Genomic DNA, 14,105 nt, shown 5'->3' with positions numbered 1-14,105 from the left:
GGGGGCCAGCCGCAGCCCTGCGCAGGCGGTGGAGTGGCTGTCCCATGGCAGCTTGTCCTCCCTTGGGGATGCTCCAGGCCAGGCTACCCCAGCACTGTGCAACCACAGCCCTTCAGAGCCCTCCTCTGCAAATCGGTCACCGAGTAATGCCTATGTCTGTCTTTTATGCACTAAGCAGGTTGACAAAGTGTAGCAGAGAGCTTAAGCAGTGTTCCTGCCCGGAAAAATGGCCTGATAATGGTATTTCAAGTAATTTTAAGGGTGTGTGGTGCCCAATACGCAACACAATGGTTTCTTATTGAGGCATGCCCTAAATGCAATTCTCTTGTTATTGCAGTCCTCATTTCATAGCACAGCTCAGCCAACAGCATCAGTGATGAGACAGAAAACTGCTCTAACAGAGCCAGGGTGCAGATGAACATCAGTGGGCAGCTATTTAAGCAGATGTCAGACAACTCAGACCCTGTGGACTACTGGACTGGGAGTATCAGGTAGGAGCTGGGACCCACAGCTTACACTGCAGACCCGAGCAGCGGAGGGGAGGACCGGCATGCTGGAGGAGAACGAGCCTGTGTTATGTCAGGTTACCACAGCCTTTGTACTGTAACGGTGACAAACTGATATAGTCGTCTTTTCTCCGAGCCAAGCAGGCTGGCCGCCATCGCATACAACAACGTATTTGATTGAGACTGGATTTTAACTCCCAGTTGATCTTCTCCTATCACCCAAACCCAACGGCTGCTGCCTTGCTGCCCTTGCTGGAGGTTTGGATTTCCTGAAAAGGCTTGAGGTACTTCCCTTTTTCAGTTGTTTGCTGTTTCCTTTCTGCTGTGGCACAAACTGTCTCCATGCTCTGGCCAGCTTTCCAGACCAGCCTGAAGGTCCACCCCCAAAAATGCTCCCAGCTCATCCGAGAGTGGATGGCATCCTCTCCCCGTAGACCCGCTGTCACCGTCTCAGACTACACAAATCACTCCCGGCTCGGAGCCCGGCCATCCTGCAGAAAGCCTGCATGGTAGTAAGGCTGACACAAACAAGTCTGTGTCCAGTGGTCTGCCATGTGTCTGCTCCGTGGGAGCAAATCCATCTATGAAAGTATGATGTGCGTGGAGCCCAGTGGCTCCCCACTGTTGTAATGCTGTTTTTCAAAACAGAAGTTTGTGCTAATTCGTCTCACAGCTTAAAGTTTTTTCTCTTGTGTTAAGGCAATAGCAAGAAAGATGCAGTGTAATTCTTGTATTAGTCCTCAGATTTGATATCAACTATTGCATTTAGATATACAATAGAAAAGAACTCAGAAATGAGGCTGAAAATCTACAGCATCATTCAGTGTGACTCTCCCTGCTGCATTTTCAGCTCACCGCAATGCTTGCAAATACACATAAATGCAGGTGCAGATGCACTCCCTGTACAAGATGAGGTGACACCCTTCTCTCCCCTCCAGGCATCCCCCACTTATCCCACTGCTTGGGGGCCCCTGGGTTGTGCGGGCACCCCTCGGGGTCTCAGGGCTGTGTATGGGCTCCTACTCGGCAGGCTGGAGCGAGGAGCAGAGCTGACTCCTGCACCACGGCAGGGAGACAACAGCAATCAGGGCTGCCCCTGAGGAAGGCACCAGAACCTTAAGGGGGAAAAAAATAACACCTGCAAGTAAAAAGGGAATTTTGGATCAGCCAGCCCTGGTTTAGTACCCTAAAAAGTCCTGCGTCCAGTGATTGTTCAGTTAACTTACCAGCATAGAAGAGAAAATGGAAGAGTTAAAGCGAATAGTCAACATAGTCCCTGTTCTCTACTGGAGGAGAAGAAATCGTATCAAGGTAATAATAGACATAATTCTCTGCTCTGACAGACGACAGATGAAGCAACAACACAAAAAGCTTTCAACATTTCACCATGTGACAGTCTCACTGGCAAATTAAGGAGCGGTGAGCTAGACAAGAATCGCAAAAGGCACATAATGACTTGAAAAACAGGCTCCGTGGTTCTCAGTCAAGAAGAGGGGCTGTTTTAAGTGATAGCTGTCCTGGACCTTGCTGTATCCCATATGGTCTGGATGTGGGATGAGAAAATCTACTTATTAACAAGTTTGCAGGCATTGCCAAGATGAGAGCCCTTTGAAGGATTACAATTCTAAATGATCATAAAAAATTGGAAAAATGGTCTGAAATCAGTGCAAAGGACATCAGCCCAGACAAATTCAAAATGCACTAATTAATGCCACCCTAGAACCAGATGTACAGAAACAAAAAAGGGAATGGCTGAGCAAGTAGCTGTGCTACTAGAAAGGTCACAACTGGAATGTGAGTCAATGTTGGCTAATGTCGCCAGAAAAAAGATACAGAATGTGAGATGCAAACAGTGGATGTGCTATTGATCATTGATAGGGTTTTGGTTATGATCAGATGTGGACACCAATGCTGAGGAAGCACAAGATGTGGCAAGTCTGGATGGCACCAAGAAGAGTAACAAGCAATTTAGGGAAGGCAACCTCTGGGGAAGGGTTGAGTGAATGTTGTTGGCTTTTTGTTGAAAAAAAAAAGATGGTTAGAGGATTGCACATGGATGACAGAGATCACTTGTCCCTGGTCCACAGGATATGGGCATCAGAAGATATTGAAGCAAGGTGCTTCCTCAAGGTCCCTGATTCAGCCCGTTGCAGATGGGAAGGCTGGAGCTGCTTTCTTGGGGTTTGGCAATGAAGGGTCTGATTGCTGCTGCTCCCATGTAGACAGACTCATGGGAGTCTGTTTTTTGGGGAAGCTCCACCGGGAACTGGAAACCAACTCCATGGATGTGACTGCAGAATTGCATCTCAAAAAGCTCCCCACCTGAGAAACAAACAAACCAAACCCAATGAAGTGATCCTGAGCAGAAATAGGATAATTTTAAAAGTACTAAGGTATTGTCTGATCGATAGCACTCAACCCAAGTTGCATTTCCAGAATTAATTCATGCATTGATTTTCCCATTGATTTGCAGTAAGCCCTAGGTTCCTAGCTAGATTAGCAAAGGTATTTAGATATTAAACTGGAGTTATCTTAGTAGTCTTAGTCACCTTAGTACTTAAATCCAGTTGATTTATAGTTCAGATTAGGTCTCTACGCAAGATGCTGTGATCCCACAAAGTCTCTTGCTACTTTTTGATAGTTCAGTGAACACATTTAAAAATCTGGTTTTATATGCTCCAGTTTCTTTGAAAATAGGATATATTCTCCAAATCACTTGGGCTTTGCAAAGCCTTTTAAAACACAGGCCTAAACACCCAACCAGGTACGCTATGTCAGGCTCACCGGGGTTTCTTCCTGCCTGGAAGTTAAGGTTCATGACTTGGTTTTTCAGTGAAGTTTCTAAATATTTTTACAGCTTATCACCGACCTGTTAAAGGATTCACAGGTTCTGAGCTACCAAAGACATGGGCAGGCTATAGATAAAGTGACCAGCTGTATCATTGACAGCACATTTGGGAAACATTAACCAAAAGTAAAAGCCTTTTATAAGAAGGCCATAAAATGGCGGGAGTAATTATGTTTTTCCAAAGTTAATCATTGACTTTTGTTTATTTGGCTTTTTATAAAAAACTTTTTCCTTTCTCTCCTATAATGGATAAAACCTATAAAAGGCCCGGCAAATTGGATTCAGCCTTTTTTCTTCACGCTAGCCATGATTGAAGGCTGATGAGACAGAGCCCGACAGAGAAGCTTACCTGAGGAAACCTACTTCGTTGGAAGGTTCTTGGCCTGGACACGAATATGTTGGTTCATCTCTGGCTTCTCTGTGGTCTGAGTGCTGTCGTGACCCCCCAGGATGTCACACAACAAGCCCAAATATTTCTAGAAGAGTTTAACAGGAGGGCAGAAAATATCAGCTATGAGAGCTCCCTTGCCTCGTGGAACTACAACACCAATATCACCGAGGAGACTGCCAGGAAAATGGTAAGTGCTCTGTCCTCTGCGTTTTACTGTTGCTTGAGGAATCTGACAGCTACTTTCTAGTTTCTTGTGGTTCCACCGAGGTTGGCTGAAATCAGAGTGGTACTTCTTTGATAGCTGTGGTTTAGTTTCAGGAGGGTAGAGGGGCTTGATTTAACATAGCAATGCCTCACTGGAGGTGCCTGGGCCACTACCAGCCTCTGGGCTGGCTGCCCTTGCACTGCGTGAGGCCGGCCGGAGGACGGACTTGTCCCTAGCCATCACCTTGAGTCACCTCGGTAAGTGGAGGGAAAAGGAGAGGGAGGGCTGCGTGTTTGGCCCCAAAATCTGAGCTGGATGGAGAAAGACACCTTCTTCTGCTCGGGGTCCATGACCACCAGTGCCTCTTGGCGCGGCATTTCTGTGCGGGACCCCTCTCCTCTTGGGGCACAGCCCGGGGGGGATGGTCTTCTCCCAGGGCCCGGGCTAGGCGCTGCCCTGCGGTGCGAGGGAACGGGATTCGAATCTCGCGCTCACGTGAGCTCAGGTCTCCCACTTTTCATAAGACTGAACTAACGCTGACCTTTTTACTGACACGGCCCACGCTCTCTCTTCTCTGTTGCTGAAATTGTTTTACTTCTCACTGAATATGCAAACATTTTCTAAAAGTAGGCATTCTAGTAAATGTTTGCTGATGGTTTAATATAGTGGTCCACACCCTTTACCCAGTGGGGGACCTTCCCCCCTGCCCCTCCATCACTCTTATAGTCAGGGCTGTTGGTAGACTGCCTGGAGGTATTAAACTGGGAAAAATGAAGTGAGATGATGGATTTGCAAATGCCAGCAGTGGAGTTTGTAGTACAGTGGTCTAGTACGTTGATTTGAAAGTCAGTTTCTATCTGCAGGAAGGACCACAGCATTTGTACTTACGCTGTCTTGCAACACAGTTCTCGCTGCTTCTCAACACCAACCTCTAGCTGTGCCAGCCAACAAGGTCTCTAGGCAAGTACTGTGTTTGTCAAGAGCAGTCAGCCATGATCTGGCTGGTTACCGACACTGCCATGTCTCAGCCGAGCATTGTGTAACCTTGCAGCCTTTCAAAATGATCAAAACCACCTTGAATTTTGTAGGGGTGTGTATTTTAAAGTTAACTCAAGCTTTAGAGAAAAACAATTCAGAGCACAAAAATGAAGCTTAGCCTCCTATATCTACTTTGGCATAATGGTTTAAGTCTTCCACTTTGTGGTCTTATAGCTTAATTAAAACATGGTTTAATTATCGTATTTCTTAATTAAAGCAAGGAGACTGGTTGCTGGAAGAAATCCTAATGACTAATCATTGTCAATCTGGAATGTTTTCCGAGGCACCAGGTACTTAAACTGTAACGTTTCCAAACACGTAAAATGAAAGCCCCATATAGTACTTTCCGCATTAATGAGATATGATAATAGAATACATGAGGAGATACCAGCAATAAGAACCAATTAGTCCAGTGCTCAGGGAGAATACTTTCTCTCACTTGATCTCTTCAGTAGCATTGGTAACAAATCCACTGCTTCCCCTCCTCCCTTTCTGCTGGAGGAGCAAAGTTAATGAATACTGTCTCTTCTGGCCCCTTCCCATCCATTTTCCTTGTAAACTGGGCCACAAACCCCATAACTATTCCTCTGAATTATCAACCAGTTCCTCTACTTGGGGAAAAATCAGACAGCAAGCTAACTTCTTTCCCCCGGCTTTTGTAGCCAAAGAGCCCCCTCTTCTGCCCCACCACTCCTAAGGCACCTCTCCATCCCTGCTCAGGACTGAGAGCTCAGAAACAGATTTACACAGGGATGCTCTTCCTCTGGGTGCTTATCAAGCTCTTGCCCACTGAGATTTGCAAGCCTCTGAGCAGCGGCAGGGCTGTTTGCTCTGGTCCCATGAAGGGGAGAGTTTGGAAAGCCTCCCGGTGATGGCTGCCTTGCCGCAGAGGGGCTGCATGGGCAGGGGGAGATGTGGGAATGGGACTACCAAGGGCTTACATCTGCCACCGCCTCTCTCTGCTGGAGCCTAAAGCAGGTACGGTGGGTCCATCAGCAGGTAACGTGGGTCCATCAGCAGGTACCATGGGTCCATCAGGAGGTACGAAGGGTCCATCAGCAGGTACAGTGGGTCCATGAGCAGGTACGGTGGGTCCATCATTGCACATGGGGCTGGACAAACCTGGGCACAGCCCTGGCGAAAGCATTGGCCTCGCCATGTATTTGCACAGGGGTGGTGTGTCTGAAAGAGCTCTTCAGGCACAATATGACATTTGTGTTTCCTAGTGCCTCAGCTGGGAGGGACAGGCTTCACAGGTGCCCTCTCCACAACCCGGGAAGCTCTGGCATAAGCACAATTAGTTAAACTGTCCCAAGGACCCAGGTTAATTAGTATTGTTCTTGGCATTTGGGATGGGTGCTGATGTGCTAAACTATGTACAAACACATTAAAAAAAGGTGAATAAGAATAAGGCAGTCCCAAATCCAAATAATATTCTTACAGTGCTACTTTTTGCACTGAAATTTGGGAGTTTCATGTGTCATGGTGTGCAATTCCAGCAGTGGTAAAAGCAAGCTCATGCAAAAAAATGAAGTTTTGTGTGCCTGATTTAGGCACCTGTTTAGAACCTCCTATGCCCAAGTAGAATGTTTTATTTACCAAAACGTCAGGAGAAAGTGATATTTGTGTAATGAAAAGACTCAATATCAATATCTTGGCTGCTGTGTGTCACTGCTACTGAAGCAGAAATGGGGAATAACGTCTGGATCACAGACCTCTTGTGCCCTGGCTTGTATCTGGTTTCTGTTAGGTGCAGGCGGGTAAAGGAAAGCACGAAAGGAAGAATACGTGGTGATTTAGAGTAGCAGGGAACACAGCTGGGTGATGCTGGATCAATTATAACGAGCATAGAGTGAGGAGACAGTCCTGCTTTTTGCTGTTTCCGAAGAAAAAATTATTATCTGGATGTGGGAATAAAAGAAAAGCCAAAAAGTTCTCCATCCATTTCACTGCACAACCCACAATCCACAGGTGGTCTCCACAATTGAAGTTCTCCTCAGAAGCGGTATTTCTGCCCCCTGAGTACATCAGGCTGCTGCACTCTTTTGGAGGAGTAATTCAAGGTTTCTGTGAACCCCTTTCAGAACGAGGCGGGTGCCAAATGGTCTGCATTTTACGACGAGGCCTCCAGAAATCCCAGCCGCTTCCCGTTAGCCAGCATCCAGGATGCTCTCACCAAGCTCCAGATCCAGGTTCTCCAGGACAGAGGATCATCTGTGCTGTCACTGGAAAAATACAGCAGAGTAAGTTGCTGAATGTAGCTCATTTTTGTTGGGTGAGTTGAGCTGCCTCCCGCAACACCCCAGAGTGAGAGCACAGTGCGGTCCCCACCTTGCTCGTCTTGGGATGATGCTGTCTCCCAGCATCGGTATGGAGAATGGACCTGTACAAGGTGCTCGTAGCAGCACAGGACTGGAGGGACGGTCTGGCTTAGGAAGCTGGTTTCCATTCAAGTCAGCAGTTTTGCCATGTAATCCACGCAACGAATTTCAAACACACACACACGCCTCAAAGTTGTCCTTGCACAAATGGCCGCATTAGTCATAAGAGGAAAAGAGGACCTGTGGCACGTGCTTGGCTAAGTCCAGACCTAGGGCAATGAGCAGAAAGAGATGAGTGAAAGGACATTCAATGAGTCAAAAAGGTGGAGGTGGAGGAAGTCTTTCTTTCTCTGCACATGTTGCATTGTCAAACTGTGAAAAAGAGGGGATGTTTCTATGCAGTGGGCACTCTGGGATGCCTGAAATTGGGGACGGTTGGTGACCTCCTGCCACAGAAAGCTGCTGAAGGCCAGCAAGATGTAGCAAGATTCATGATGAGATTTGACATTTCCACTGGCAAGTTCATGTAAAAGGCTGCATATGGAATTGGAGTGAGCAGCTATGCAGACTTAAAAGGGATTTATAACCAAAGACTTGAGGGTTAAATTAGTTTACTTTTGCTGGAGATCAAATTGAAACATAGCCTTGAGTTAGGGGATCCTACAGTCCTGATATAGATTTTTCTGCTAAGATCAGCAGTGTTAACCACTGTGCAAGAAAACTAGTGGACTGGCTGGATCTCCTGTCTGATCCAAATGAGATGTGTTTCTGGAAAGACAGATTACCTTGATGGGAATACTGACAGTTCATACAAACTTGCATTAATTTTGGAGCACAGCGATGCACTGAAGGTAATGTCTCTGTTGAGGAGGTATTTTCTTCAGTATCCTCCCTGTTTAGACACTTGCAGTTTCCTAAATAAATGGCCTTTGGGGATGAAATTGTTGATTGCTACTTGAAAAGCGACTTTTTGTACAGCCTGATGGAGTTCTATAGGAATATTTAAATTTTTTTCACCAAGACAAAAATTTCCCTAGGCGCCCACTTATTATAACGCTGACAGAGATAAAGTCAGAGCTAGTCATTAACTACCCTTCCCACTGACAGCTCTGCATCGTTCTGATGTAAAACTTTAAATGAGAAATAACATAGTCCTAAAGGAAAAGCTAAAAGTGGTGCATGTTTTTCTTGAGGTATGAAAACCTGAAAAGGTAAAAAAAAAGAAAAAGAGAGCTATGTAACATAGCTTCTGAGATAGAACTGAATGATTTCAGATGCATTTGGCCTTCAACTGACCCAAGCGATGGGCTGTGACTTCTCTGTAATGGAGTATAAGGAGATCTATGCAGTCAGTGTGATGTGATGTTAAAAACCACAAGCAACGGTCAACCTGGCAGCATCTATAGAAGGGGCCCTTTTTGCTGCCATTCAGAACCATGTCCTACGTGGAAAGTTTAGGTGGGTCCACGCTTATGGAAGCGCATTGCTAAATTTTATTGTTTTATTGCTGCTGTATATTGATAGCTCTCTTGTGACAATCTGTTCTCATTAAATCCAGAGCTCCGTCTGACTGGATATTAAGGACCTGCAGATTACGTCATATATTTGGGAGATTATCTGTCTTTTCCAGCTAGGTCCTGGTTCAGTAATGCATTTAAGCAAATTCTTTCATTAATCTCTACTGAGCTTAAACATATGCTTAAATGTTAAGCTGGTGGGTGAAGTGTTGAATCAAGCTCTCAAGGAATTAGCATAATTGGCTGTTATTTTGCACAGAGTGGGTTTCTAACGGGCTGTCTCACATCTAACTTGCAGCTGAGCACTGTGCTAAATACAATGAGTACCATCTACAGCACCGGGACTGTCTGTAAAATCACCGAACCATCTGAGTGTTTGGTGCTGGAGCCAGGTACGGTACTAACCACTGCCCCTACTGTGTCCTTTACAGTGAGGGTTTAAAAAGAAAAAGCCCAAGGGTGGCTTCTGACTGCAAGAGAACAGGCTGTAGTTTCAATAGATATATCCTGCTATCTAAAGCTTAGTCATAATTTAATTGCACCTTGCAGTTCAAGGACCTCCAGCAGGTCTGCTGACCATGAGACATACTGTCTCCTACTTGTAGTAGATAAAATTTGGAGAGGGGTCCTCAGCTTATGTGACAGCCTGCCAGTCACCTGGGGTTTGCCTGCGTCACAGACAGTCTGTTTTTTTCCCTCTGTCATCAAAGTCTTGTTGGACTCGGTGTTGCGTTGAGGCCAGTCCCAAGAACACTACCAACTTAAGGGATGCTAAGAGAAAGTATTTAAGGGACTCATGATCTGCTCCATGTCTCTTAAAGAGAAGAAGGGGAAAACCTTAAATCAGAAAAGAATGCAATAAAATAATGGGATATTTCAGTATATGAAAACACAAAGTGTTTTCTTCTTAGTTCATGAAATTTCTTTTGCTTTGGCTCATTTGCCTGCAGTGAAAGAAAAATAAAGAGATTCTGCTTTTTCAAGGCCTATTACTTATTCTTTTGTTCTGACAGGTCTGGACGTTATTATGGCTGACAGCATGGATTATCATGAGAGACTGTGGGCCTGGGAAGGCTGGAGAGCTGAAGTTGGCAGGATGATGAGACCCTTATACGAAGAGTATGTTGAACTTAAAAATGAGGTTGCAAAGCTTAATAGTAAGTCACAGGTTTTTTTCTGGCTTCCAGAAATTAACAAACATACTGCAGTCTTGCACAATTTGCACAGGAATTCAAAACCGGTACTTTTTTACACATTGATGAGCAGCACTTTGCCCGTAATTTGCTCTTGGTGTGTCCGTCGCGAAGTGGGAGGCAATGCAGACAGATGCTACTGACCAGATCAGGGGTCTGTCACCAGCCTGGAATAAAAGTGGGATGTCTTTGTTGGCACCTTTCCCAAATGCCATAATCTGTCAGTGCCCTTCATTACATACTGCCTTATCCAGAATGGCACTGCTTGTGACTTATGGGCAAGCACGCTCAATTTAAACAACTTCTGAGTGCTGCTGAGTCTTGGCAATGTCTCCTCTTTTCTATCGGCCTTGACCTTCTTGCATGAGCCACAAGCAGTGGTACATTTATAAGCACTATGCCCTAAGAGGAATGATCAGATTTGGTAGTCCTGGGCCAGCACATGCGGCCAGGTGCTTAAAAAGGATTTTGCACTAAGGGAAGTGTGCTTCCAGTCAGAGGTCTCCACACAAATCGTAGGGAACTGTCTTTTCAAGGAAAAATGGCAGGTGGCTGCTAGTTTTCTTTGGTGATCTAAAATAGCTTCTGAAGTAGCTACATCATCTGTCTCTTGGCCAAACTGCAGTTGTATCACCTACTGTCCTACACTTGTTTTGTGAAAATTGTCAAACTGGAGCTAGACACCAAGAATCCAAATAGTTAGACAGGAAAAAGCAAACATTAAGAAATGGTCATTATGACCTTCCTCCATACCGCTAAGGAAGAGATCTCAGCTATGAGCCATTTCTACTCCAGGCTTGATGGAGCTCAGTGGACTGGAAGATTTAGTGGAACTGGGAGCTGAATTTCAGTCCTGGTGTCTACACCTGCCCTGGTGGTTTTGTTTCTGGAGGAGGGGGCCCATATTCAATGTCCACCAGCTTATACCTTCTGTGAGAACCCCTTAGTAGCCTGTCTGAGCAGAGGCTGCCCTCCCTCATAGCCCCAGGAGCTCCAGTCAGGAGCGATGATTTCCTTTGACCTCCATCTCCAGCTGTAATAACCCTAATTAGTAGATAACCGTGACTGCAATTACTGCATTTCTTGGAAATCTCCCGTACCTGCACGTTGATGGGACGGAGCCTTGGTGAAACACTCTCCTCCGTCCTAGACCCAGGTCATCTTGTGCTTTGCTGCTTTACTTTGGGGGAAAGGCTGCAGGTCTGCATGGGATCAGCAGGGAGCTGCACCACTCCTGCAGACCTGAGCAGTGCCACGCGTGGTGTCCTGATACGATGCATCCATACTTTACAGGTTATTCTGACTATGGAGATTACTGGAGAGCAAATTATGAAGCAGACTATCCAGAAGAATACAAATACAGCCGTGACCAGCTGGTCAAAGATGTGGAGAAGACATTTGAACAGGTAGAGGCAGGGAAAAGCTCTCACCTAGACCACAGAGTTGTGGTGGTGGACTCACGTGTTGATATTGTGAAGGAAGACGAGACCTGCTCTAAACTGGCTCATCTCAGTCTACATGGGGTTAACAGATGTTGGGAGACATACAAGACATTTTTACCTCTGCAGCCTTTCTAGGACCAGCTTGGTCCCCTCAGGCTGCGCCGTGCTGAAAGGCTGGGAAGGAGGGAGCTCTGCAAATCCCATGGGAGGGAGTATGTTTCCCATGGGGTAGATGGCATCCTTGATATTCCGGATCTAAAGTTAGCAATGCTTCTTCCCACGCACCTGTGCAGGACTTCTGGGGCTAGGAACTGGACTCAGCACTTGAGCCCAGAGGCAGGGAGCAAAGCTCAGCTGCAGGTTTGGGGTGCACTTACCTGCCAGGAGAATTTCATCAGAGACACCTTCGAGGTTCTCTATTTAGGAAGGGTGGGTGGCATAGAGCAAAGGGAAAATAATTTGTTTCCTTCTCCTCCTCTGCCTCCAGATAAAACCTCTGTACCAGCAGCTACATGCCTATGTGCGACATCGGCTGGAGCAGGTCTACGGCCCTGAGCTCATCAGCTCCACGGGATGCCTCCCTGCACACTTGCTGGGTACGTCAACATGGCCGTGTGGTGCGAGCCTGACTTTGTACACAGGACAGTCACCTTCATGGCACAGGGGAAGCGAGTAATCTGCCTGTTTAATCAGGATATTAACAAACAGGTTACAGATAAGAGGAGAGGAGAAATGGAGAAGTTGTCCCTGGCAGAGATGACACAGGTGCTTAGCAGCAGAGGCAGGTAGGGACGCAGGTGTCTTCATTCTTGCCAGAGCTGGCGACATCCAGCTCAAAACTCCAGCACTGAGCTGGGACATTTCCCTCCCCTTTGCAGCACTTGTCTTCCTTAGAAACGAGAGTTTCAGAGAGGCTTGTTTTTCCTTTTAAATCTTATCCTAATCTCCCACATTTCATGACATTGCTTTCAAATCATGCAACATCAAGCTGCCATAACTGTAATGTACATGAAAATGGGAGCAGCAATCACATGGACTGCCAGCATGGATGTTCAGTTGTGAATAGACCTTTAGGAAGGTGATCAGTCGTGAAACTGTATTGTACAAGAATAACTGATCTTGAGGAATAAAAGGATCTTTGATCTGAGTTTGACCTATGCATGACTTCCCAGAAGTGCTCCCCTCTACGTGCAGATCACACCTGTTTAGATGTGTAGGAGTCCCTATTTATGACACTGCACAATTTATAGAACTGTCTGGCACTTTTGAACAATACATAATCAATCATTTAAAGTATTTCTGTTTCTCTCTTTTTGGAAGGTGATATGTGGGGTAGATTTTGGACAAATCTCTATCCCTTGACCGTTCCCTATCCAGCCAAACCGAACATTGATGTAACTTCTGCAATGGTTCAAAAGGTAAGACATACCTTTATGTAATATGCATTGTGTAATGAATCTCAATGGTACAAAAATTCTACACCACATGTCAGCTGCTCTCTAGAAAGCCATAGCTGCCCTAAGGCAGACACACCGCCAGCAAAGCATTGCTTTCTGCATCCTTTTTTGCTCTTCACCACAATATGTTCATGCATTTTCCGCTGTACCTTTTCCCTTAGCTGTTCTCCTCTATTTCTTCTCCACCCTCTTTTACTGGCTTAATCTTGGCTCCAAGTCTATTATCCTCAGAGACATCTATCCATTAAGAGATATATTTTGTACATATAAATATTTCAGGACTCATGGAGTTGGCTGGTATCAAATATGACCTTTGCCAGCCATTACCATAATCAAATAGTTTGTGTATCACAGGGGTTTTTTGCCAGTCTTGTTTATTTGGATACAGCTAGGAAACTGCAAAGCTGCCTGTTATCTTTTGATAACTGCAGAGAACCATAAGGTCTGTGTTTGAGATCTGTAGTGCTAACAGCCATGACAGCACCTTTACCAGACCAAGAACATGGGTGAAGATAACTCTCCGTAGTCTTGCCTAAGCTTCATTCCTTTTATAAAATAAAAGGTGATCGGTGGAATTTGATTTCTGAAATGTGATTATTCACCTAAAATCTACCCTGCTCTCATAAGGAGCACTCCGTGCAAATGTTATACTGGCAAGAGAAAGAATAGGTAAATCTGATTCATAAGCAGTTTGCACAAGTCTGCATTAATCTCACCTCTGGTTTACGGTACTGACTCCCTTGCAGTCATAAATTTGTGTATATTCAAGTACCACTGTGAGGAGGGAAGCATTACTTACAGAGCCTCAGGGCAAAGGCTGGACTCATCCTTGCTTGTGGATGTGCCCAATTTAGGATTGTCATCCAACTGAGCTGTCTGCCACCTAAATCTCTGAGAAAACTTGGTCCAGTAAATGCAGAGCTCCTGCTATATAGAATAATAAAACTACTGAGGGACAAAAATATTCTGGACATTAAGATGCAGTTACAATCTGATAAGCAGCTCCTCTAGATATATTTACCAGGTTTTATGGTTCTGGTGGAGATCTCCACTCATGCTCATCTGCTGGGAGTGCAGCTCCACTCCCTCAAATGAGTTGTCCCCCACTGAAGGGGCTGAAGAGTCGGATCCCAGATGTGACGTGCTACTGGCAGGGAAGGCTTTTTTTTTTTCACCGGGTTTTTTTT

General features: G+C 45.6%; 1 protein-coding gene across 1 annotated transcript in view; it reads left to right on the top strand.

Moving 5' to 3' along the window:
• The first annotated feature begins 3,749 nt into the window (after window positions 1-3,749).
• The window catches only part of ACE2 (angiotensin I converting enzyme 2), a 25,026-nt gene continuing 14,670 nt past the window's right edge, over window positions 3,750-14,105 (top strand). Inside the window, 7 exon segments of the mRNA XM_009705393.1 lie at window positions 3,750-3,932; window positions 7,073-7,231; window positions 9,125-9,218; window positions 9,840-9,983; window positions 11,313-11,425; window positions 11,949-12,057; window positions 12,782-12,879. Of these exon segments, the coding sequence (XP_009703695.1) occupies window positions 3,750-3,932; window positions 7,073-7,231; window positions 9,125-9,218; window positions 9,840-9,983; window positions 11,313-11,425; window positions 11,949-12,057; window positions 12,782-12,879 (900 nt within the window).

Source organism: Cariama cristata, unplaced genomic scaffold (assembly GCF_000690535.1).
Source record: "Cariama cristata isolate BGI_N322 unplaced genomic scaffold, ASM69053v1 scaffold27958, whole genome shotgun sequence".
Classification (NCBI taxonomy): Eukaryota; Metazoa; Chordata; class Aves; order Cariamiformes; family Cariamidae; genus Cariama; species Cariama cristata.
The sequence above is the reverse complement of the archived record's forward strand: the minus strand, read 5'-3'. Positions and strand labels throughout refer to the sequence as shown.